Genomic DNA, 21,952 nt, shown 5'->3' with positions numbered 1-21,952 from the left:
ACTGGGGTGTTCCATGCTGGGTTGACACATTTCTTCTCGCATGGAGTTTGTGCCCACGTCTGTGGTATCAAGAGATACTACTTTCTTCAAAGGCACATGGGAAGGTGGGAAAAACTTTGAACTTGGATTCAAATCTGCTTCGGGATCCGAGTTTGCTACTCAACAAGCACGATCCTTGACCAGATGGCTTAAAATTTCTTGAGTATGTTTCCTCACTTGTAAAATGGTCATAATCATCTGTGAACATCTCCCAGGGTTGTTGTGCAAAACACATATGTTTCTTTTAAAGTTTTTTAATTGTAATTGTTTTTGGAATGGATAGCCCAAGGTTACCACTACAAAGGACTGAAGGCAGACCTGAGGGACCAGCATCGGTCTGAAGGCAAAGGTAGATCCCGGGTGACTGAAATGACTTTGCTAAAATATTTCAATGGGAGCCAGGTTGACTACTATGAATGATGGCTCCTGAACGAAAGGCCAGGAAAAAACTGATGACGATAAGAAACCAGTGTCATCCGAGTGTGTTGGTGATGGCCAACGTATCAGTCTAGGTTGGATGTAGAACATGAATACTTCTCTCTGATCAGGGTCTGGTGCGGGCTGGCTCCTGCGTGGGCCAGGCACCGCCCAGTCAGGCTGGGAAAGGGGAGTCAACTTTCGGGCTGTGGTTTCTCATCATCACATTTTTTTCCCCCTTAATACACTTTATTTTTCAGAGCAGTTTTAGGTTCACAGCAAAATTGAGCGGAAGGTCCAGAGATCTGCCACCTACCACTTGCACTCAAACAAGCACAACATTCCCCACCAGAGTGGTACATTTTTTACAATTTATGAACCTACAGTGATGCATTACTATCACCCAAAGTCCATAGTTTACATCAGGGTTCAGTGTCGGTGTTGTGCATTCCATGAGTTCCGACAAATGTATGATGACATGTATCCATCACTATAATATCATGGAGAGTATTTTCACTGCCCTCAAAATCCTCCATGCTCCTCCGACTCATCTCTCCTTTCCCCCAACTCCTGGCAACCACTGATCTTTTTACTGTCGCTGTAGTTTTGCCTTTTCCAGAATGTCATATAGTTGAAACCATACAGTCTGTAGCCTTTTCAGATTGGCTTCGTTCACTTAGTAATATGCATTTAAGGTTCCTCCATGCCTTTTCATGGCTTGATAGAGCATATCTTTTGGGCATCGAATCATATTCCGTCGTCTGGGTGTACCATAGTAAGGTAAGATGTTAAGAATAGGGGAAACTGAGTGAGGGGTATATGAGCACTCTCTGTATTATCTTTGCAACTTTCCTGTAAATCTAAAACTAGTTTAAAATAAAAAGTTTATTAAACAAACAAAAAAATATTCCATTGTCTGGATGTACCACAGCTTATTTATCTGTTCACCTACTGAAGGACATCTTGATTGCTTCTAAGTTTTGGTAATTATGAATAAAGTTGCTATAAACATCCATGTGCAGGTTTTTGTGTGGACATAAGTTTTCAGCTCCTTTGGGTAAATACCAAGGAGCATGACTGATAAATCGTATAAGAGTCTGTTTAGTTTTGTAAGAAACCATACAACTGTCTTCCGAAGTTTGCACCAGCGATAAATGAGCATTCCTGTTGCTCCACATCCTCGTTACATGTTTACATCCTCTTGGCTCCTCAAGTTTAAAAGCACCGCATCTCATTGCACCACTGGCTGCAACTGCAAGGTTAAAAGCACCGTGGGGGTCTAACCCCTCCCCACTGCAGACTCTGCCCTGACCTCTGTCCTGGCGAAGCTTTCTGACTTGCTCTACCTCTGATACTGGGCTCTGCCTTTCAGAGAGGGCTTCTCTCCTTCACTCTTCTCTTCAGCCAATGACACACATCACATGTGAAAGTGGAGCTTCCAAGATCGTAACAGCCAGATCTCTTGAATTTTACTGACATATTATTCCTACTTAACTGTTCTCTTTTAAACTCTCCCCTAGTGTTTTGGGGAGTCCCCAGGGTGTCTCTGTGTGCTCACCAGCACCAGTACCCTTTGGGTGGGAATGCTGCCTGGGCTGGGGGGTATCTTCTGAATGGCACCCCATCCCCTTCACTGTGGATGTCCAGAAGCCACGTGGTGTGACCTGCAGTTGTGGGTATAACGACCTCCTTCCAGCTGTGAGTCCTCGTTCCCACTGGTCAACATGATGACACTGCTTGCACCCCTATTTTCCAAATGGTCTTTGGGGTGTAGGCCTTTTGGCTTCCATTGACATGATCTAGTCCCTGGGGACAGACACCATATACTGCTCCATTTCCTTCCTACCCAGATGCCTGTTCCACAAAACTGTGTCATGAGACCCCTGCCTAGAAATTAGTTTATACAAACAGATGCCCTGGGGTCATGGGGCCCCTGGCTCAGTAGACACAGGAGATCCTGAATCTAGGACTAGGACCAGATATGTGTGTGTTATTGATGGTTATATATATATGCAGTTTGTCTGTATGACTAGAGTGTATGCTCTTCAGGGGCAAGACATCCTTCCCTCATCTTCACATCCTATAGCAGGTTTGTCATGGTCCCTTCTGATGTCCCCTTGGGCCTCGCCATTTCGGTATTCGGCTTACTTTTCCCTGCCAGCATCTGCGTCCTTTTGCCTGGGGACTTCCTCTGGCTCTGAGTCCACTCTGTGCTTGTGCAGAACTGGCTGGAAACGCTGGGACAATGACGGTTAAGCAATGGCGTGGCTCCCTCCCTCCCTGGCTGGAGTGGCTCTGCAGCTGGGTTCTGTCCTCGCTCCCAGGGCTCCCAGCAGGGTTCCTCTGCAGTTGTCCAAGTGATCGCTCCATTGATAACAGGCCGCCTTCCTTTCTCTGTCCCGCACGTCCCACTCCCTAGTAGGTTTCCTGGGGTTGCCTCTCAAGCTACTTCCTCGGTTTCCTTATTGAAGGTCTGGGGAAACCGAGACACACACCCAGTACGTAGCAGAGGATTGGCACATGGGACAGGTCCAGTAGACATTGAAAGAAGGCATGGATGCTTCTAGAATACACATACTGGTCTCTAAAATAAAGCAGACTGGATAATCTTTTCTCCATCTGTCTTGTCCCAAATTCTGCCTGCCCAGGTGAGCTCAGGCTGGCGCTCTGCTCCTTGTCTGCCTGCCCCGGTGGAAGGGACACGTCCTGCTTCTTTCCTTGTCCTCATAGCATCTCTTTCATGTCTTCATAATACACGCTGGCTTTTTAAAGGAACGACTCCTTGCAGCTAGTGACTGTCTACGTTTCCCTTCTAGTGCCCAGCAGTGTGATTGAATGAACATAGACTTTGCTTCCACATCTAAAATATTTGACTCCACATTTGTACTTTTTTAATTAATTTTTATTGGAGTCTAGTTGATTTACAATGTTGTGTTAGTTTCTGCTGTACAGCAAAATGTATGTTATATATACACACATATATATCCAGTCTTTTTTAGATTCTTTTCCCATATAGGTCATTACAGAGTATTGAGTAGAGTTCCCTGTGCTATACGGTAGGTCCTTAATAGTTATCTGTTTTATATATAGTAGTGTGTATGTGTCAATCCCAATCTCCCAATTTATCCCTCCCCCCCCTTCCCTCTTGGTAACTGTAAGTTTGTTTTCTACATCTGTGACTCTACTTCTGTTTTGTAAATAAGTTCATTTGTCACATTTGTGTTTTAACTTTGCCAACTCCGTCCTTCAGCCCCCAACTCCTAGTCTGAGGAATGTTCCCCTAAAATCACAGTCTCCTGTTAGAAGGGAGAGATGCTTCTGTAAGAATGGGTTCCAAATGAGAGCTAAGCTTAGTCTAGAAGAGGTTCCCAACCCAGCCTGAATGTTAGAAACATCCTTAGAAATTTAAAAATACCAATGCCAGGCCTCCCATGGACCACCTCAGTGACAATCTCTGGGCACAGGGTCTGCATTTAGACTTTCTTGACAGCTTCCCAGGGGCTCCTAATGTGGAGCCAAGATCGACACCTCCAGTCTGGAGATAGAACTTCTATTGCTTCCTTTGGGTATTTCTGCTTTAGACCAGTGGGAATAAACCCTACAGAGCTGTTTGTTGTTGGATCAAGAGGCCAGGACCAATCTGGCTGAGATTTGGGGTGATCTAAAGACTCCTAGGGTTCTTACAGTCTATGTAGATGTCAACCAAACTGTCATCAGAACTGGGCTGGGTATGGAGGCCCAGCCCCACCCCCTCGCCCCCCAGCAGAAAGACCTCGCACATTGGGCTGCCGGGGTGCTGTCCCTCTGCATGCGGTGCATGATGCTCTGGGAGATGACTTCCTGTGGGACTGAGGCTTCGAGCCCTGAAAGCCCAGGTTGGCGGCTGCAGGTGGGGGTGGGCGAAGCCCTCAGCTGCTAGGCTGGCCCCCCAGCCTGGGCCCTTGCCTGTCTTTCCCATTCCAGTGCCCTGCAGGCCACCTGTTCTCCACTTCAATTCCTTCTCGGCTTCTCTCCCCTTGTCCCTGTTTTTCTCCTGCTATTTTCTACTGTCTCGCTCTTCGCTTTTTCTGCTCAGCTGTGCCTTGGAACCAGGCTGGGGCTGCCTCCTCTCAGAGCTGCGTTTGCAGAGTGTGGGCCCCTTGCCTGGGAGCCAGTGTGGGAGGAGAAAAGCGATGGCGAGAGGGGGCTTCTAGCAGAGAGCTCACAGCCTGCGTGCTCCGGGTCCAGGTCGATACCTGGACGTTTACGCAAACTGCTCCCCTGTGCTTCCGCTTCCCCATCCGTGAAGCCGGATGCCTTTAAGGGGGGTTTTCGGGAGTGGGAGGATGTGTGCTTTGCAGAGGTCTCGGAGCTTGTTGGGTGCTGTCCCTGGGGGATGACGCGTGTGGGCCCACACCACTCATTTCAGGGCTGTCCCTCTGCTGTCTCCGCAGGACTGCGATGTGCCGGTCCTAGCTGCCGTCTGAGAGGATGTCCGGGGTTTCTGAGGCCCTGAGCCGAGTGAAGGTGGGCACGTTACGTCGGCCTGAAGGTCCCCCAGAGCCCATGGTGGCAGTGCCAGTAGACGTGGAAAAGGAAGACGTGAGGATCCTCAAGGTCTGCTTCTATAGCAACAGCTTCAACCCCGGGAAGAACTTCAAACTAGTTAAATGCACCGTGCAGACCGAGATCCGGGTGAGTGTGGTGGGTGCTGCCTGCTCCGTCCGTTTGTCTGTCTCTCCCTCACCTTCCTGGGCAGCTGAGCATCCCTCCTTCAGCCTAGCAGGCTCTCCTGTATCCGCCACCTGGGCTGGGGGCCCTGGAGGGATGTTCTCAGCCTGTGGCTCCAGGCCTCCTCTCCAGGGCTCTGCAGCCTGAGGCACAGATTGTGTAGCCTTTGTTTGAACCCCAGATCATGTGCTCAAGCTTTGATTTATCTCATTTCAACTCATTCAATATTTATGACATTTGAGGCTCTGCAAGGGATGTAAGCGCCCCCCCCCTTCAGGGGGTTTACACTCTCATGGAATTGGAATACACAAGCGATTGCATTGAAAATAGAACAAAAATGGTTTAGGGCATGTGCTGGGTGCTTACAGAAGGGAGCTGTGAGATGTTTAGAGGATGCTAATGAACTAGAGATGCCCTTGACCAGGGGCATGGTTGCCAGGCCCTTTCTGAGGCAGTACTTCAGCTGGCTCACTTTCACCCAGGGCCTCGGAATCGGTTTTGCAAATCCAGGTACCCACAGTCATCAGGGCACCTAGACACCAGGAAGCCAGTTCTCTTTAGCCAAACGTGTAAGAACTTGTCGTCAGAAGCAGAGTCACAATACACTGATTGATTTTAAATGCCTACATTTATTGAATAATTACTATATACATGCCTGAATCAATCCCTTTACATTATCTCATTGAATCCTCCCCACAACGCCATGAGGTGGATACAATGAGGATATCCCTTTCCACTGCTCAGAATATTCCTTTCTGATGATGCAAAAGAAAGCCAAATCGATTCTCCAGAGGTTGCTTAGTGGGTCTGTAATTTGAACAAAGGAAGCAGGGGAACCTTGGGAAAACCACCCAGGTCTGAGAAAGCTGGATGAACCATCTCCAATCCTCTCATCACTAATCCTTCCCTGCCCTGGAAGTCAGCATCCCCCAAACTCAGTCAGCGTCTTTCCTGGTCGGTGCTGGCAGCAACCTCGCCACGTCTGTCCCTCTGGCTGCCTTCTGTCTGTAACAGCACACGCTGTACTTCAGTACACCCGAGCAGAATGTAATTGATTAGGTCACTGTCTTAGCCAGTTGTCACAACTGATTATGGTTTGGTTCTTCCCTCTGTTTCCTATAAATGATTTGATTAGGGCCTTGTTTGCATCTTATGGTTCCAGATCCGTAGGTACACTTGTGTCCCGAGAGCAAGCCCTGGGCACCTTCCTCCAGGAGGACGTTTTCATGTTTCCTTAACTATCTACTTCTTGAGTCTTCCTTTGGGTGTATCATCTTCGCAGATAGCTGATGCCATCCACTGTGGGGTTTACGAGTTGAATTTTCAGAAGGCAGCCTGATTCCCATGTTCGGAGCACCTCCCTGCCTTTTTGTGCTGAAACCCAAAGAGCATCTGCTTAGACCAGATTAGGACATGTTCTGTGGCATTATGGTGAAAAGGGACCCTAAAGGATTGGTAGATTTGAAGAGGCAGCGCTGAGGAGAGCAGGGGGCTTTCCAAAAGGAGGGGGCAGCAAGAACAAAGGCAGAGAGGCTGCTCATGGAAGCCTCCAGGGAGGCTGGAGCGTGGGTTATATTTAGAAAAGTATCGGGGCTTCCCTGGTGGCGCAGTGGTTGGGAATCTGCCTGCCAATGCAGGGGACACGGGTTCGAGCCCTGGTCTGGGAAGATCCCACATGCCGCAGAGCAGCTGGGCCCGTGAGCCACAATTACTGAGCCTGCGCGTCTGGAGCCTGTGCTCCGCAACAAGAGAGGCTGCGATAGTGAGAGGCCCGCGCACCGCGATGAAGAGTGGCCCCCGCTTGCCGCAGCTAGAGAAAGCCCTCGCACAGAAACGAAGACCCAACACAGCCATAAATAAATAAATAAATAAATAAATAAATAAATAAATAAATTTAAAAAAAAAAAAGAAAAGTATCTAAAGTCAAGATCAGAAAGGAAATTTGATGGCCAATAAGGGAGGGCCTAGAATATCAAGCTAAGGAATTTGTATTTGGACAAGCATTAGAAACACACAGCTTTTAAGCGGGGGAGAAGCTTTCCTGGAGCTGTCTGATGTCTTGCTAGGTGTCTAAGGGGAAAAAATACAACAGCCTACAGGAAGGGCAGTGAGACCCAAGCTTAAGAAGAATGGCTAGCTCTTGAGGCATTACCTGGAGGGGTGTGAGAACAGAGGTGGAAAAAGAACAAAGAAAGAAGTGATAGCCTTCTAGGCGTTTATGTCCCAGCCTTCTGATTTTGCCTGTTTCCAATGTGTCCTATAGGCAACATGTCACCTGCTTATTGCAAACAGCCATGGCTTTCGAATCACCTAGACTTTGAGCCCAATACTGCTCTACCCTTATTGGTTTTATGGCCTTAGACGCAACACTTAACTAACCTGGCTCAGTCCCTTCACTTGGGGATTATGCCCACCTGTAACCTTGTTGTAAGGATCAGAGATGATAGATGAGAAGCATCCAGCATATAGCAGGAGCTCACTCATTGGAAGCTATTGACTGTGTGGGTCATTACCCTGCTCAAGAATCTCCAAGGGTTTCTAATCACCCACAGAATAAAGTTCAAATCATCTTCTTTTAGTGTTTATCCACTTATCTGTCATATTTTCAAATAAAGTAAGATGATCAGATTTGTATTTTGAAACAGTATGTAGTGTCCTGCAAGATGTTAGGACGTGCATGCTGGAGAAGGGTTTTTATGGTCGAAGAAGTTTGGGAAATGCTTGGTTAAACAATTCTGAACCAATTCCTTTGTGACAGGACTTCTCAGAATCTTAAATATGCTGTCATGCATGGTGGGTCACCAAGAAAGAGCCACAGAGGTGATGTTTTCTTAAGTCAGCCATTTCTTATTTGCCTAAGAAACCCTTCTCTTAAAAGGTGGACAACCAGTTCTCTAGGAAATCATTTAGGGATCCGTTTTTCCTAAACTCTGACCAAAGTACAGAAAGGGTAAGAGAGAGGAAACGCTGGTGAAAGGGAGATGGATTAGGAAGCTGTGGCCATAGTGTGGGTGGGAAATGATGAACTAGGGGAGCGGCATTGGGAACAAAGACAAGTCAACAGATCTAAGTGCATCTAAATAAGCAGAGTCAACAGAACTTGATGATTAACTAGACGTAGGGAGGAAGGGAAAGGAAGGAGACAAGGATGACTCAAGCTTTTGCTTGGGCAGCTGAATGGGTGTTGATGCCATTCACTGAGATACCATCAGAGAAAGGAAGGGTGTTCTGAGATTTCAGCTTTACATGTGCTGTGTTTGAAGTGTTTGTGAAACACACTCGTAGAGGAACGTGGGTCTGGAGCTGAAGAGGGAGAAAGGACCTAGAGGTGAGGATTTGGGAGTCATTCTGCAGTGGATACCATGCGAATAGGTAGAATCACCCATGGAGAATGAGCAGAGCAAGAGAAGGAGTTCCAATTAGGAAACCTTGGGAAACCAACCTCTAAGTGGCTGATAAAGAGGGACAAATGAAGGGAAAAAGAAGAATCATCCGGAGAAAAGTGAAAAGAACCAAGAGAACAGGAAGGAGACAGAAGCAGAGGAAACTTTGAGGAAAGAGTGGTTAGCAGTGTCAGACACTCAGAAAGGTCAAATCAGATAAGGCTAAAAATTGGTTCATTGACTTCAGCAACAAGTGCTATGATGATCTTTTACTGGGCAGTTTCAGTGAAGAGATGGGGGCAGAAGCCATTGTGCAGTCAGTTGGAGAGTGGAGACAGTGAACGTTACCATTTCAGAGAGGTTTTGCTCATGAAGGGAAGGAAGGAGGAACAGTGTTACTGGCAGAGGAAATAGCATATGCTAAGATCCTGAAGTGACCAACACACATGTCAGGTTTGAGGCTAAAGGATGTCCAAGGTTGACTAGTGAGACCATGTTAATGATTTTGGATTTTACCCCATCTTCCGTGGGAAGCCACTGATATAGTTTAAACATGTGAGTGATACGAGATTGCATTTTTAAAAGGTCACTTGGGTTACATAGTGGAAAATAGACTGGAAAAGGCAAGAATGGATGTGAGGAGATGTTAGGTGGCTATTGGAGTGATCCAGATAAGAGATGTTGATAGCTTAGATTAGGATTGTAGCCACAGAGATGATGATGATGATCATGATGGTGATGATAATGTTGATGGTGGTGATGGTGATGATGATGGTGGTGGTGATGGTGATGGTGTTATGGTGATGGTAGTGATGATGATAATGATGATGTTCATGGTGATGATGATGATGGTGATGATAATGTTGATGCTGTTGATGATGGTGGTGATGGTGGTGGTGGTGGTATGGTGTTTATAGTGATGGTAGTGATGATGATGGTGATGTTTATGGTGATGGTGATGATGATGATGATGGTAGTGGTGATGTAAGGATTGATGATGATAATGTTCATGGTGTTGGTGGTGGTGATGATGGTGATGGTAGCAATGATGATGATGGTGGAGATCGTGATGATGATGGTGATGATGATGGTGGTAGTGACAATGTTGATATTGGTGCTGCTTATGGTGGTGGTGGTGGTGATAATAGCAGCTACCCTTTTGAAAGCACATCATATGCATTATCTCATCGACTTCTCAGAAGAATCCTATGAAGCACATACTATTATTATCTCCATTTTATATATAAGGAAACAAGGTTCAGAAGAGTTAAGCAAATTGCTAGTAAGTGGTGGAGACTGTTTTCAAACCCAGGCAATCCACCTCCAGAGCCTGCACTCTTAACCACCATGGTCTATGGAGAGAAGTGATTGTAATCCAGAAAATCTAAGAGATGAAAATGAAAGGTTTTGCTGATGGACCAGAGATGCAGGAATAAAGAAGAGGGAGGTGTCAAGAACAACAGCCCTGGGAATTCCCTGGCAGTCCAGTGGTTAGGACTGCACGCTTTCACTGCCGAGGGCCCGGGTTTGATCCGTGGTCGGGGAACTAAGATACCGCAAGCCACACGGCATGGCCCCCCAAAAAAAATAAAAAGGAAGAAAGAACAGCAGCCCTAGTTCAGGTGGAGAAAGTCCCACTCCCCAAGATGAAGAAGACTTAGGAGAAACTGGTTGGGGAGTGGGGAACTCACAGGTTCAGTTTTGGACCTGTCAAGTGCAGCTGGGATGCTCTAACATTTTCACGTTACATTAAATATGTGAAAATGTTGAGTAGGCTTTTTGATATGTGATTCTGGAGGAAAGAACTGGGCTGGAGAGAGACATTTGAACCTTATCAGCCTCTGGGTGGTGGTTAAAGCCATGGCTATGGGTAAGTTCATTAATGAAGGAATCCTGAATAATTTCATCATCCATTTCACAAGTATGTGTTGAAAGGGAGAAAGAACGCTCTGGAGAAAGAAAAAGGAAATCATCACGCTCATACTCAAGTGAAAGAAGAGCTAGAGAAAGGGAGAAAGAACAACAGAAGAAGGGATTGCCTCCAATTAGATCTAAAACATGAAGTGTATGTAGTACTACTCTGTGGGTAGACAAGACAGCAACGCAGCAAGATTCACCCACCTGTTTGAAGAGTTTGGACAGATTGAATCCATTAATATGATTCCTCCCAGAAGCTGTGCTTATGTCTGCATGGTTCATTGACAAGATGCATTTCGGGCTCCTCAGAAACGTAGTTCCGTGTCATATAAAATTGAGTCCAAGGTCATTAAGATGGCTTGGGCTTTAAACAAAGCTGTAAAATCAGAATACAAACAATTCTGGGATGTGGATCTTGGAGTTACATGTATACCATGGGAAAAAGTACCTGACACCAGGCTGGTTATGACCTGGAAGTATCATCAAATCCCAAAACCCAGAGGCACTCCCTGCTTTCAATGGGTTTTGAGGCCAAGGACTCACACTAATGAATGACATTGACCCCCACTAATGAATAAACCTTTACAAATGGAGGCAAGAGCTCTGACAAGAAGACAGAGATTCTGTGAGAGCACAGAAGACAAAAGAGCTTGGTCCAGATGTCAAGGAACTGCTTTGCTATTCTGGGCCTGTTTGTAGATGCTGTGTCCAGTCGTGTAGGTCCAGACCAGCTTCCCTGCCTGAGAATCTCCTGGACCGGCCCCTCCCACCCGCTGCTTCCACAGAGCATTTCTTGCAGTCTCCTTGCCTAGCTGGGCTGCATCCTCTAATGGATTTTTCTACTTCCAGCTCTCTATCTTCTTTCACCATCTTCTATGTGTCAAAGTACTACCAGCCCTTTCAAGCTTGCCAAGCACTTGTCCTTCCATAAGAACACTCCTAAAATTCTGACATCTCCGTACAGCTGTGTCTGATCAAATAGAAGCAATGCAGAATCGCCCTGGCACAGTCCATGTGGTAAAACATTTTCAAAACATGGTTACTCCATGCATACTTGCTGATTTCATGTTTTCCTTTTTATTCTCAACTTCTTTCTATACAAATGTAATATCCTCAGATGCTTTCTCTGGGTTGTTAAAAGCTATGTAAATAAGCTCTGGCCCTTGTGCTTAGGACCCAACAGAAATTAGACAGATGTTGGAGGGAAGGGAGCAACGTGCCGAATGAGAAATGGATTTTGTTCTTCTTGATTTTCCATTTCCCTTTTGATTGATATTCATAGGAAATTGTGTTTGTTTGGGAGCTCTGGAGCTCTGGAGCAAGTGGAGTCTTCTATCATTATGTATTTTTCTAACATGCTAATTTGCTTGTCTGGGAAAGGGGTTAAGATAACACTTTGTAAACAACCAGCAGAGTGCCACCCAGATGTGCCCACACAGAACGTCTCTCTTTGACTCTTACAGCCTCTCCTTCATTTCTCTCTCTCTCTCTCCCTCTCCCTGCTCCTTTTCCCATCTCCATTCTTACTCTCTTCGGGGTAGGTTGACCATATGTCCCAGCCAATCAGACAGTCCTAGTTTACACACACTGTCCAAGGGTGACTATGAACAGTGCCCCTGCCAATCTCAAGAGCATCATGAATCGGAGGATAAATGGTCACCTACTGCTAATTGCCGTTCTCACTCCTCTCTGCCTGGCACACTGACTTGCTGACTCGTGGTGTTTTTCCCTCCCCTGCTGACCCCAGCTGACCCACTCCCTGCATGGGCCCATCTCTATCCATCAGTGGACCATCTGTGTCTCACACAGGAGGGCCTTGAGCAGAAAATGAGGCAGTTGTGTGTGATATGGTGTGCTTCCAAGGATGCCAGCAGAGCACCCACATTCAAAAGCCCTCTCCCTCGGCCAGCCTCTATCGTGCTGAAAAGCCACGATCAAGACCCAGCCTTGTTTTGTCCCGAAGCGTCACCCCACTTAGCATCCACATTTACATCCCTGGGAGGGTTAGAGACGGAGCCATCCTGTACCCTTCCCGCTGGTCCAGTGGTGTCCCCTCCCCTCGACAGCAGGGATTCCAGGCTGCGGGGTGGCCAGCAGGTGCTGCTCGCCTGGCGTGTGAGTAGAGCACAGTCCAGTCCCAAAGGCAGCCTGCTGTACACATGCTTGGACTAACTGCCCTCCCTGTAGACTCAGCGGTCATACAATACATTCCAGAATATTCCCAGAGAAGCAGATTTCAGATACTGTGACACACTGGCCCTGCACTAGACTCATCAGACATTCATCCCAGTTACTTTCAAGTTTAAACCTATCACTTAACCAGACACAGGGTATTATGGATTGAATGTGTGTTCCCCCCGACACCCCCCCAAATCCATATGTTGAAGCCCTAACCCCCAATGCAATGGTATTAGGAGGTCGGCTTGAGGTCATGACAGTTGGGCTCCCACGATGGCTTAGTGTCCTGAGAAGAAGGTGAAGAGACCAGAGCTCTCTCCCCTGCCATGTGAGGGCACAGCCAGAGGGCGGCTGTCTGCAAACCAGGAAGAGAGCACCCACCATGAACCCAGTCTCCTGGCCCCTTGATCTTGGACTTCTCAGCCTCTAGAACACTGAGGAATAAATGTTGTCATGTAAGCCACCCAGTCTGTGGTCATCTGTTGTAGCAGCCCGAGCAGACACAGGGGCAGCAGCTCCGTGTGGTCAGAGGAGAGTCTCCAGGCCACAGTTCGTGGGCCCACGTCCTTTGTTTCCAGAACAATCCCCGCTGCCCTCTTCACACGTCTCCGCGGGCAAGACCATGAGGTTGAGGTGCAAGAGGAAGGGAATTCGTGACTCCTTGTCCCGGGAAGCTACTGTCGCTAAAAGAAAGGTAACCCTAAAGAGAATAACGGAGCCACACAAGGCCAGCCCCCCATGCATGAGAACAGCCCTGGGAAACCTGAGACAAGGGGTTCATCCAGGAAACCACGGACCAACACCACAGAGACACTCACAGTGCTATAAAAAGAGGCACATTCACAAGGACCCCCTCCTTTCTGCACCCCGTCCCCAGTTCCTGTATGTGCGCGGCAGGCCAGCCCACCCAGCCCTGACACCTGCAGAGGCAAGCTCGAGGCAGACGCGCAGCATTCTGGGCCCCTTTATTCACCGTGCGCCCAGATTCATGCCGTCCACCAAACAGCAGCCAGGTGCCTGCGCTTACGTTTCTATTTTTAAACAGCAGTCGCATTGCGGAATGTCCTTGTTAGGTACAGGCTTTTAGCACATCCAAATGAAAGCTTTCACAGTAAGTTATGTTAACTTTTATTATTTTGCTCTTCAATCATTTTTTTTTTGAGTTTTTGAATTCTGTTTTATTTATTTTTTTATACAGCAGGCTCTTATTTGTTATCCATTGTATACGTATTAGTGTATATATAATTTTAAAAAAATTATCCCTTAGGTGTGTGAAGAACTCAGAACTCGTATTGCTGTTGTTATTTGTTTCCTAGGGCTGCTGTAACAAACTACCATGATCCTCATGGCCTAAAACAACAGAAGTGTGTTCTCTCGCGGTTCCAAAGGCCGGACTGTTTCAAGGGGTCGCAGCCCTGGGCTCCCTCCGAGGCGCTAGGGTGGAATCCGTCCCTGCTTCCTTCAGCTTCTGGCGGCTCCAGGCTTCCTTGGCTAATGGCTGTATCACTGCGATCTCAGCCTTCATCTTCGCATTCCTTTCTCTTCCTTCTGTGCGTCTCTCCTCTGTGTGTCTTTTTTTTTTTTTTTTTTTTTTTTTTAAATTTTATTTATTTATTTATTTTTGGCTGTGTTGGGTCTTCGTTTCTGTGCGAGGGCTTTCTCCAGTTGCGGCAAGTGGGGGCCACTCTTCATCGCGGTGCGCGGGCCTCTCACTATCACGGCCTCTCTTGTTGCGGAGCACAGGCTCCAGACGCGCAGGCTCAGTAGTTGTGGCTCACGGGCCTAGTTGCTCCGCGGCATGTGGGATCTTCCCAGACCAGGGCTCGAACCCGTGTGCCCTGCATTGGCAAGCAGACTCTCAACCACTGCGCCACCAGGGAATCCCCCTGTGTGTCTTTTATAAGGACACTTTTCATTGGATTTAAGAGCCCCCCCCCAGATAGTCCAGAATGATCGCATCTTGAGGTCCTGGACTTAATGACATCTGCAAAGACTCTTTTTCCAAATGAGGTCAATTCACAGGTTCCAGGGAATGGACTCATCTTCTGGGGGCCACCACTCAAGCCACGACAGCCATTAGTTGGGATCACAATTGGCAGTTGCTGGCACCCCCATTCAGGGGCGCACAGACACACGTACACAGCACACAGGGGAGTACGAGCATTTTGCACACGTATGCACACCCACAGTGACGCAAGGCTGAGTGTCGGAAAGTGACCACAGGCTGATGAAAGCCTGTCACTTTTCCTTGCCCTTTCCTGGGATTCTCAGTTGCCGGCCGGCTGTGGGTTGTCCCCTCCCTGGCCTGATTCCCGTGACACGGACAGCCTGTATGTCGCCACAGGCTGGTCCCTTGTCACTCCTCAGGTGATCTCAGCCAGTCACATAGCTTGAAATTCTCATTTTACCCAGTGGTGCCCAAATCTGAAACGCTGGCTCCAGCCTCCTCCCATAACTCCAGGCCACATGTCCACCTGCCTGCCTGCCATCTCTGCTGGCCGCCCAGCCTCCATGCGAGGAATCAGCTCAGAATCCTCTCCTGAAACTCTGCTTCTCCTCCAGTCTGTCCGGCTCCACTAACTGCAGCTAAGTTCTTTCAGTTATTGTGTCTCAGGCTTTCAACCTACGAGTCTTCCTTGAATTCTTTCTTCCTCTCACACTCTGTACTTCATCCATCAGGAAATCCTGTCTGCTCTACCAGCAAAACATATCCAGATTCTGACCATTTCCTTCTGGCCACTTCCGTTGCCTCTTCCCTGGTCCAGGCTGTCAGCATCTCTTACCTGGAATGACGCATTCACCTCCGAACTGCCTCTGCCCTTATCCCCCTGTGATCCATTCCACAGGTAGCGGCCATGGTGAATTTTTAAAACACAGGTCAGTTGGAGGGATATATTTAAGGTATAGCTTCGAGCATATCACTGCTCTACTTTAACCTCTGATGACTACCTTCCTCGCTCAAAATAAGATCCAAAGTCCTTACCCTGGCCTGCAACAGGGGTCAGCAAGCAAGGCCTGCGGGCCAAATACGGCCCACCACCCATTTTTGTAAATAAAGCTTTATTGGGACAAAACCCCACTCAGTTGTTTACTATTGTTTATGGTGCTTTTGAGCTACAAGGGCAGAGTTGAGTAGTTGCAACCGAGACCGTCTGGCCCACAAAGCCTAAAATATTTACTACCTGACCATTTGTAGAAAAAGTTTGCCGAGCCCTGGCCTGGCCCTTCTGACCTTTTCCCACATCACTTTCCTCCGTTCCCTCCCCACTGGCCTCTTCACAGTCACCCAGATGTGCCAAGCACACAGGGCCTCGTAGTTGCCCACCTCGGGGTCTCTGTGCAATCTGGTCCCTTTGCCTGGAAGGGTCTTCCCCCACGAGGCCACCCCTCTCTCCCTGACTTCCTTCAGGGATCCATTCAAATGCCCCCGTATCAGAGAGGACTTCGCTGGCTACTCCATGTAAAATAGCACCCCCACCCAACCCCTCCCCCGGCGTCATTCTTGTGCCCTTACCTGCTTTGTGTGTCTTCCTAACACTTATCAGAACCTGAGATATTATTATGCTTATTTGTTTATTGTTAACCCCCAATAGAAAATAAGCTCCATGAGAGAGAGATGTTTTGTTTCCCCAGTTTGCTGAATTAATTAATGAGTAGTTATTTAATGATGATGGATGGATGGATGGATGGATGGATTCCAGTTATAAAGCCCACAGAGACTGGTTAGAATTCCATGTCTCAACTCCAGATTCCAGTAAGGGAGAGGGAGCTTCAGGCTGACCTGGTGTGTACAGGGGGCGGTGTCTGGGGTCAGTGGCATTAAATGCCAAGAGGTGCTGTGAATGGGGTGTGGGCAGAGGGTTTCATATAACCACTGCTACAGTCTTCCCAGATGAGGCAAGCTATCTGAAGTCACCAGGGGCGTTGAAAAATATCAGTTGTGCAAGTCGCGTCCAAATTCACTGAATCAGAAGCTCAGGGGTGCTGGGACTGGCCACTGCCCTGAAGTACCCACTTCTTCCTGCAGGATGCCGACCTGGCTCACATGCCCTGGGGAAGGGTTATCAACCATCCCCCAGGTGGGGCGGAGCCCCAGGGCAAGAAGTCATGGTAGAGGATCTGAGAACTCACAGGATACTCAGAGTCTTGGAGGGTCTGTGAAAGGATGACAGGAGCAGGCTTGATGGGGCAGAATTGAAGACAAGGTGTGTAGGTGGGCATCAGGTGCTTGGAGGTGGCACATTTTGCTCCCGTTTCCCTCATCCAAGCACTTGACAGGTTGTATCGTAATTGCCTCTTGTCAGTCTCTAAACAAAGGTGGCCTCCTGGAAAGCAGGGATTATATCTTGCTCATCATTATCTCCCCAGTGCCTACTTAGAGCCTAACACAAAGTAGGCACTCAGTAGATGTCTGTATAATGAATGAATGAACAAGTGAATGAGCTGAGCCTACAGAGCACAAATGAGACTAGGAATCTCCTACATCGCTTGATATAAAGACCAAATAGGAAGTTGACTGGAAGGAAGTTTGGCCTTCATAAATGATAAAGTGTAGGAGGGTTAATAGAATCTCAGCTGGTTTCAGATAGAATTTCCTGTATACTGCTGGGCAAGTCACTTGACCTCCCTGGGTCTCAGTGTCTTCATTTAAAATCAGAATCAAATTAAGTGATCTCTAAATTTACTTAAGGCTCTAAAATTCTGGTCTAAGTTTTATGAGCTTATTAAAGTCTGAAGAGTTGAATATCTGTGGAGTTGCAGATTTTATTCTTATGGCCGTGTCAGTGAGGTTTGCTTTCACATATGAGCTTCTAGGATCTAGAAGGCAAAATAGCCGTTCAGCTTAATTTCATCAAGACCTGAGTGAATTTTGGCCCTTCTTTTTCTCTCTAGCCCTGTGACATTTACTGTCTAGTCAGCATTTTAATTTTATTTACTTATTTATTTATTGGCCGCACCGTGCAGCGCTCGGGATCTTAGTTCCCCAACCAGGGATCGAACCCTTGCCGCCTGCAGTGGAAGGGCGGCGTCCTAACCATTGGACTGCCAGGGAATTCCCAGCATTTTAATTTTAGAGTTTTATATTTTACAAGGAGTTTATTCATCTCTTAAAAGCTGAGGCTATAAGCAGGGGAGGAGGTCTCCACCGGGTAGCACGTGAACCAAGCTCGTGGGCATAAGCTATGGCATTTGTCTCAAGTTGGAAGCTGATGTCTTCTCCTGTCATTTAACTGTGTATTTTTTATGCCTAATCTGCTAAACCAAGCCCAATACAATAGCTAAACTTAGACATTTATTTTTGAAGAGATTTTTTTACAAGTATAAAATAAATACATGGAAGACAAACATGAGAGGAAAACTATAAATCATCTCTCATGAATGTATATGCAAAAATCCTCAACAAAATATTAGAAAATTGAATCCAACAATATGTAGAATGAATACATGTTCACTCAATAACAATAATAATAATAATAATAGCATTTTATTTAGCACTGTTATGGACAAGGCATTTTGCTGACCTCTTTACTTGTATCATTTCGTTAAACCCTCACAAGAACCCTATGAAACAGGAATATTTTTACATTTTACAAATGAGGAAACCAAAGCAGACAAGTTAATTTGCCCAAAGTCACGAAGCAAATCAGAGACTCTGACTCTTGAGGCCATTCTCTGAACCACTACAATATATACAGAAGTTCAAACACAGGAAACCCAGAATAAAAACACATCTGTGTATAATTGCACCCCTGCAAGACAACACTGTTAACATTGTGATATGTTTCATTCTGGATTTGTTTATTTCTACTTCTATCCCTATCATGCTTTGTATATGATTTTATGTACTATAACTCCCACTGTCGTAACAGGGAGTTAACAAGCTCTTTATACAATTTTACAAACTAGCACATAAACCCTGTGTGGTCCTCCCATCATTTTCATGGTCCTTTTCAAACTATTTGGATTGGTTGCTTATTGTGGGGCTTTTGCTGTTTTTAAAATTGCTACAGTGAGTCTCTTTGTATACAGAATATTTCTGTATTTTAAATCGTTTCTTCAATTTATGCTTTGGCTGCCATAACAAAATGCCACGGGCCTGGGGGCTTAAACAAGAGGAATTTATTTCTTCCAGTTCTGGAGGCTGGAAGTCCAAGATCAGGGTGCCAGGATGGCTGGGTTCTGGTGAGAGCCCTCTTCCTGGCTTGCAGATGGCCATTTCTTCCTGTCCTCACATGGCAGAGAGAGAGCTCATCACTCTTGTGTCTCTTCTTATAAGGGCACTAATCTTATTCATGAGGGCTCCACTCTTATGACCTAAGCACCTCTCAAAGGCTTCACTTCTAGACACCATCACATTGAGTATTAGGGCTTCAGCATATGAATTTGGGGGTGACACCAACATTCAGTCCACAGCATGCTTCCAGGCATAGAACTAAGGCCAAGATATAAACACATTTCAGGTTCTTCATACAAACATATACTCCTTTGGTATCTGTCCTTGCAGTAGGATGGGAGCTCTCCGGGGCTGGGACTTTGTCTCATTCTCTGCTGTATCCATAGCACCTAGGAGGGGGCCTGATACGGGGAATGTGCCCAGTATGTAATTGTTGAATGCATAGGTAAGAATCATTGAGAGGTTTTCTTGTGTAATTCTTGGTATATGCAGACGAAAATAGGTACCAAATAGACGAGTCGGCGGTTCTCCCTGGGGGCTGTTCCACAGCTCCTGGAAAGTGGTGTTTGGAAACGTGTACGGGCCTTCTTTATTTTGCTTGTCACGTTGTCATCATTGTCAGGATGACCAGGACCAGGGGCAAGGCATTTGTGGGTGCTGAATGGCACCACACAACAAAGAATCACCTGGCCCCAAATGCCAACGGCGCCCGTTGGGACTCACTATGTGAGTTATGGAGCATTATGGTGAAATGAACACCCCAAAGCCATCACCCTGTGTGAGAATAAAACCTCACTAGTCATGCTGCAGTGACTCACCCTGAGGCAGACACTACACGCCACACAAACAAATCACAGTCATTACTTTAAGAGATATTTTGGTAGGAAGACTTTTTCAAAGAAGTTCATGAAGTCCTCCCGGTTCTGTCCTAATGGACCTATCACATTCTTCATCCCTTCTAAATCTCAGCTTGACATCCAGAGGCTTTCCTTGTGGGTTATTAGTAAATCCAAACATTTGACATAATAGTGTTATTTTTAACAGAATATTTTTCGGAGCCGCCTCTTATGTTCAGTTCAAGTCATTTAAAAAGAAGGCCTCTTGTTGCCTTTTCCACCTGTTTTTACACTTTCTCAGACCCTCACTTCCTGTCTGCACGTGTAGCAGAAGGGGAAAGGAAGGAGCCTGCTATCGTGAGCTTCGCCCTAGGAACATAAAGCCCTTCGTGGCTTTCTTGCTCCAGGCAGAAGGAAGTCACTTTTCTCTGCATTTTTTCTTCTCCATGGCCACGACCTGACATCCTCCAAGGCTCATTCATCACGCGTCAGCCTCCTGCTGCTGCCACTACCAGCTTAAGCTTGGAAACGGTCTCAGATCCCTTTTCCAGAGATGGCTTTCCTCCCCCACCTGCACCTCTTCTGTGGACCTGAAGGGCTGTTGGAAGTTACCAGCAACCATGGCTCCCTCCTTGGCCACTGCTCAGCCAGTTACTCCACAGGAGTGGATCCCGTTCCCAGGGCACCAGCTCCCACTCAGGCTGGGAGAGTCTGAGGAGCCTCTCTGCCCAGGGACCCTTAGACTCCATTTCAGGCTCTCAAATACATGTCTCGGTTATAGACTTCTTGAGCTAAATACTCCCCAGGATGGCTTGAGCTTGAGCCATGCTTATCCCTTCTTCTTTGTCCGCCCATCATGACCATGGCCAGCATTTATTTAGCACCTACTGTGAGCTACCATTAGGCTAAGCTCTTTATGTGTCTGGAACCCACATAAAGCTGGCCAGCTTGCTTTTCCCTCGAAGCCAGTCTCAGTAGTATCACATTCCAAAAAACTATTAGTCTGATGTAAAAATAATTGGAAATCAATTTAAATCGTTACTGAAATCTCTTTGGGGAAAAATATCATTGAGGGATCACTTTCAAGATAAATAGCAAAATTTCTTAAAATTTTTATCACCATTTCTTAATATCCAATAGGGTTGGCTCCTGTCCAAAAATATCTTTACTTGCATTTTTAAAAATTCCTGAAATCCAGTCCACGAAGGCTCTTATCTTTCTCCCCTCTATTGCTCATGGCAAAATCCATTCCTTTTTTTCCCTCAGTCACTTTTTGCTTCTTCCAGTGTGTAAGTCAAATTCAACTGGATTGGAACCTCTCTGCTTCACGCTCCCCCATTACCAAGTTCACACGACGAAAGTTCAAGAGTTGAGTGGTACATGGAAACCTCCTTAGATGATGGGGGGGGGCGGGCAGTGTCACATGTTTATAATTTTATATCTGCTCCTTTTATTCATATCACATGTTATCTTATCTAAGCCCACCCAAAAATCTCATGATGGAAGAGATATGCTCCCCATTTTACAGATGAGGAAATGGAGATTAAGTGACACGGCCACGACCACACAGTCTTGGCCAGATCCAGTAGACACCAAAGCCTTGGTGATGTCATTAATCACCACACTCCTGATCTCTTGAACATTTTTGAATGTGGGTCACTGTGCCTCATAACCCCAACTTGTTATCCAGAGAGCTGGCTCCTATTCATTTAATCATTCATTCATTCCTCAGGTATTTGAGGATCTACTTTGGGCCAAGCTCTGGGCTTGTAGAGGACAATACTGCATCTAAGGTTTGCCTTTTTGACCTTGCATTTGAAAGGTTAAAAAGGCAAACATCAGTAATTATCTTAGTTCTAATTGATAAATGTCGGTATTCATTTCTTAGGGCTGCTATAACAAAGTATCACAAATGGGGTGACTCAGAACAACAAAAATTCATTGTATCACAGACCTGGAGGCTAGAAGTCCAAGATCAAGGTGTCGGCAGGGCCATGGTCCCTCTGAAACCTGTAGGAGAACAGTCTTTCCTTGCGTCTTCCTAGTGTCCAGTGGGTTGCTGGCAATCATTAGTGTTCCTGGGCTCATAGAGGTATAACTCAAATCCCCCATCTTTACATGGCATTCTCCCTGTGTACATGTCTCTCTCTGTGTCCAAATTTCCCTTTTTTATAAAGACATCAGTCACATTGGATTAGGGCCCACCTTACCTACCTCATTTTAACTTGATTAGTCTGTAAAGACCCTGTTTCCAAATAAGGTCACATTCTAAGGTACTGGCGGTTAGGATTTCAACC

General features: G+C 46.6%; 1 protein-coding gene across 9 annotated transcripts in view; it reads left to right on the top strand.

Annotated features, from left to right (window-relative positions):
* The window catches only part of PTK2B (protein tyrosine kinase 2 beta), a 130,388-nt gene that overhangs the window by 62,432 nt on the left and 46,004 nt on the right, over positions 1-21,952 (top strand). For all 9 annotated transcript variants that reach the window (XM_036855480.1, XM_036855481.1, XM_036855487.1 and 6 more), the window contains exon 2: positions 4,890-5,130. In XM_036855480.1, the coding sequence (XP_036711375.1) occupies positions 4,927-5,130 (204 nt within the window). In that variant the 5' untranslated portion in view covers positions 4,890-4,926. The remainder of the gene's footprint in view (positions 1-4,889; positions 5,131-21,952) is intronic.

The sequence above is a fragment of the Balaenoptera musculus genome, chromosome 6 (genome assembly GCF_009873245.2).
Source record: "Balaenoptera musculus isolate JJ_BM4_2016_0621 chromosome 6, mBalMus1.pri.v3, whole genome shotgun sequence".
Lineage (NCBI taxonomy): Eukaryota > Metazoa > Chordata > Mammalia > Artiodactyla > Balaenopteridae > Balaenoptera > Balaenoptera musculus.
Note: the sequence above shows the minus strand (reverse complement) of the source record. Positions and strands in the feature narration are given on the sequence as shown.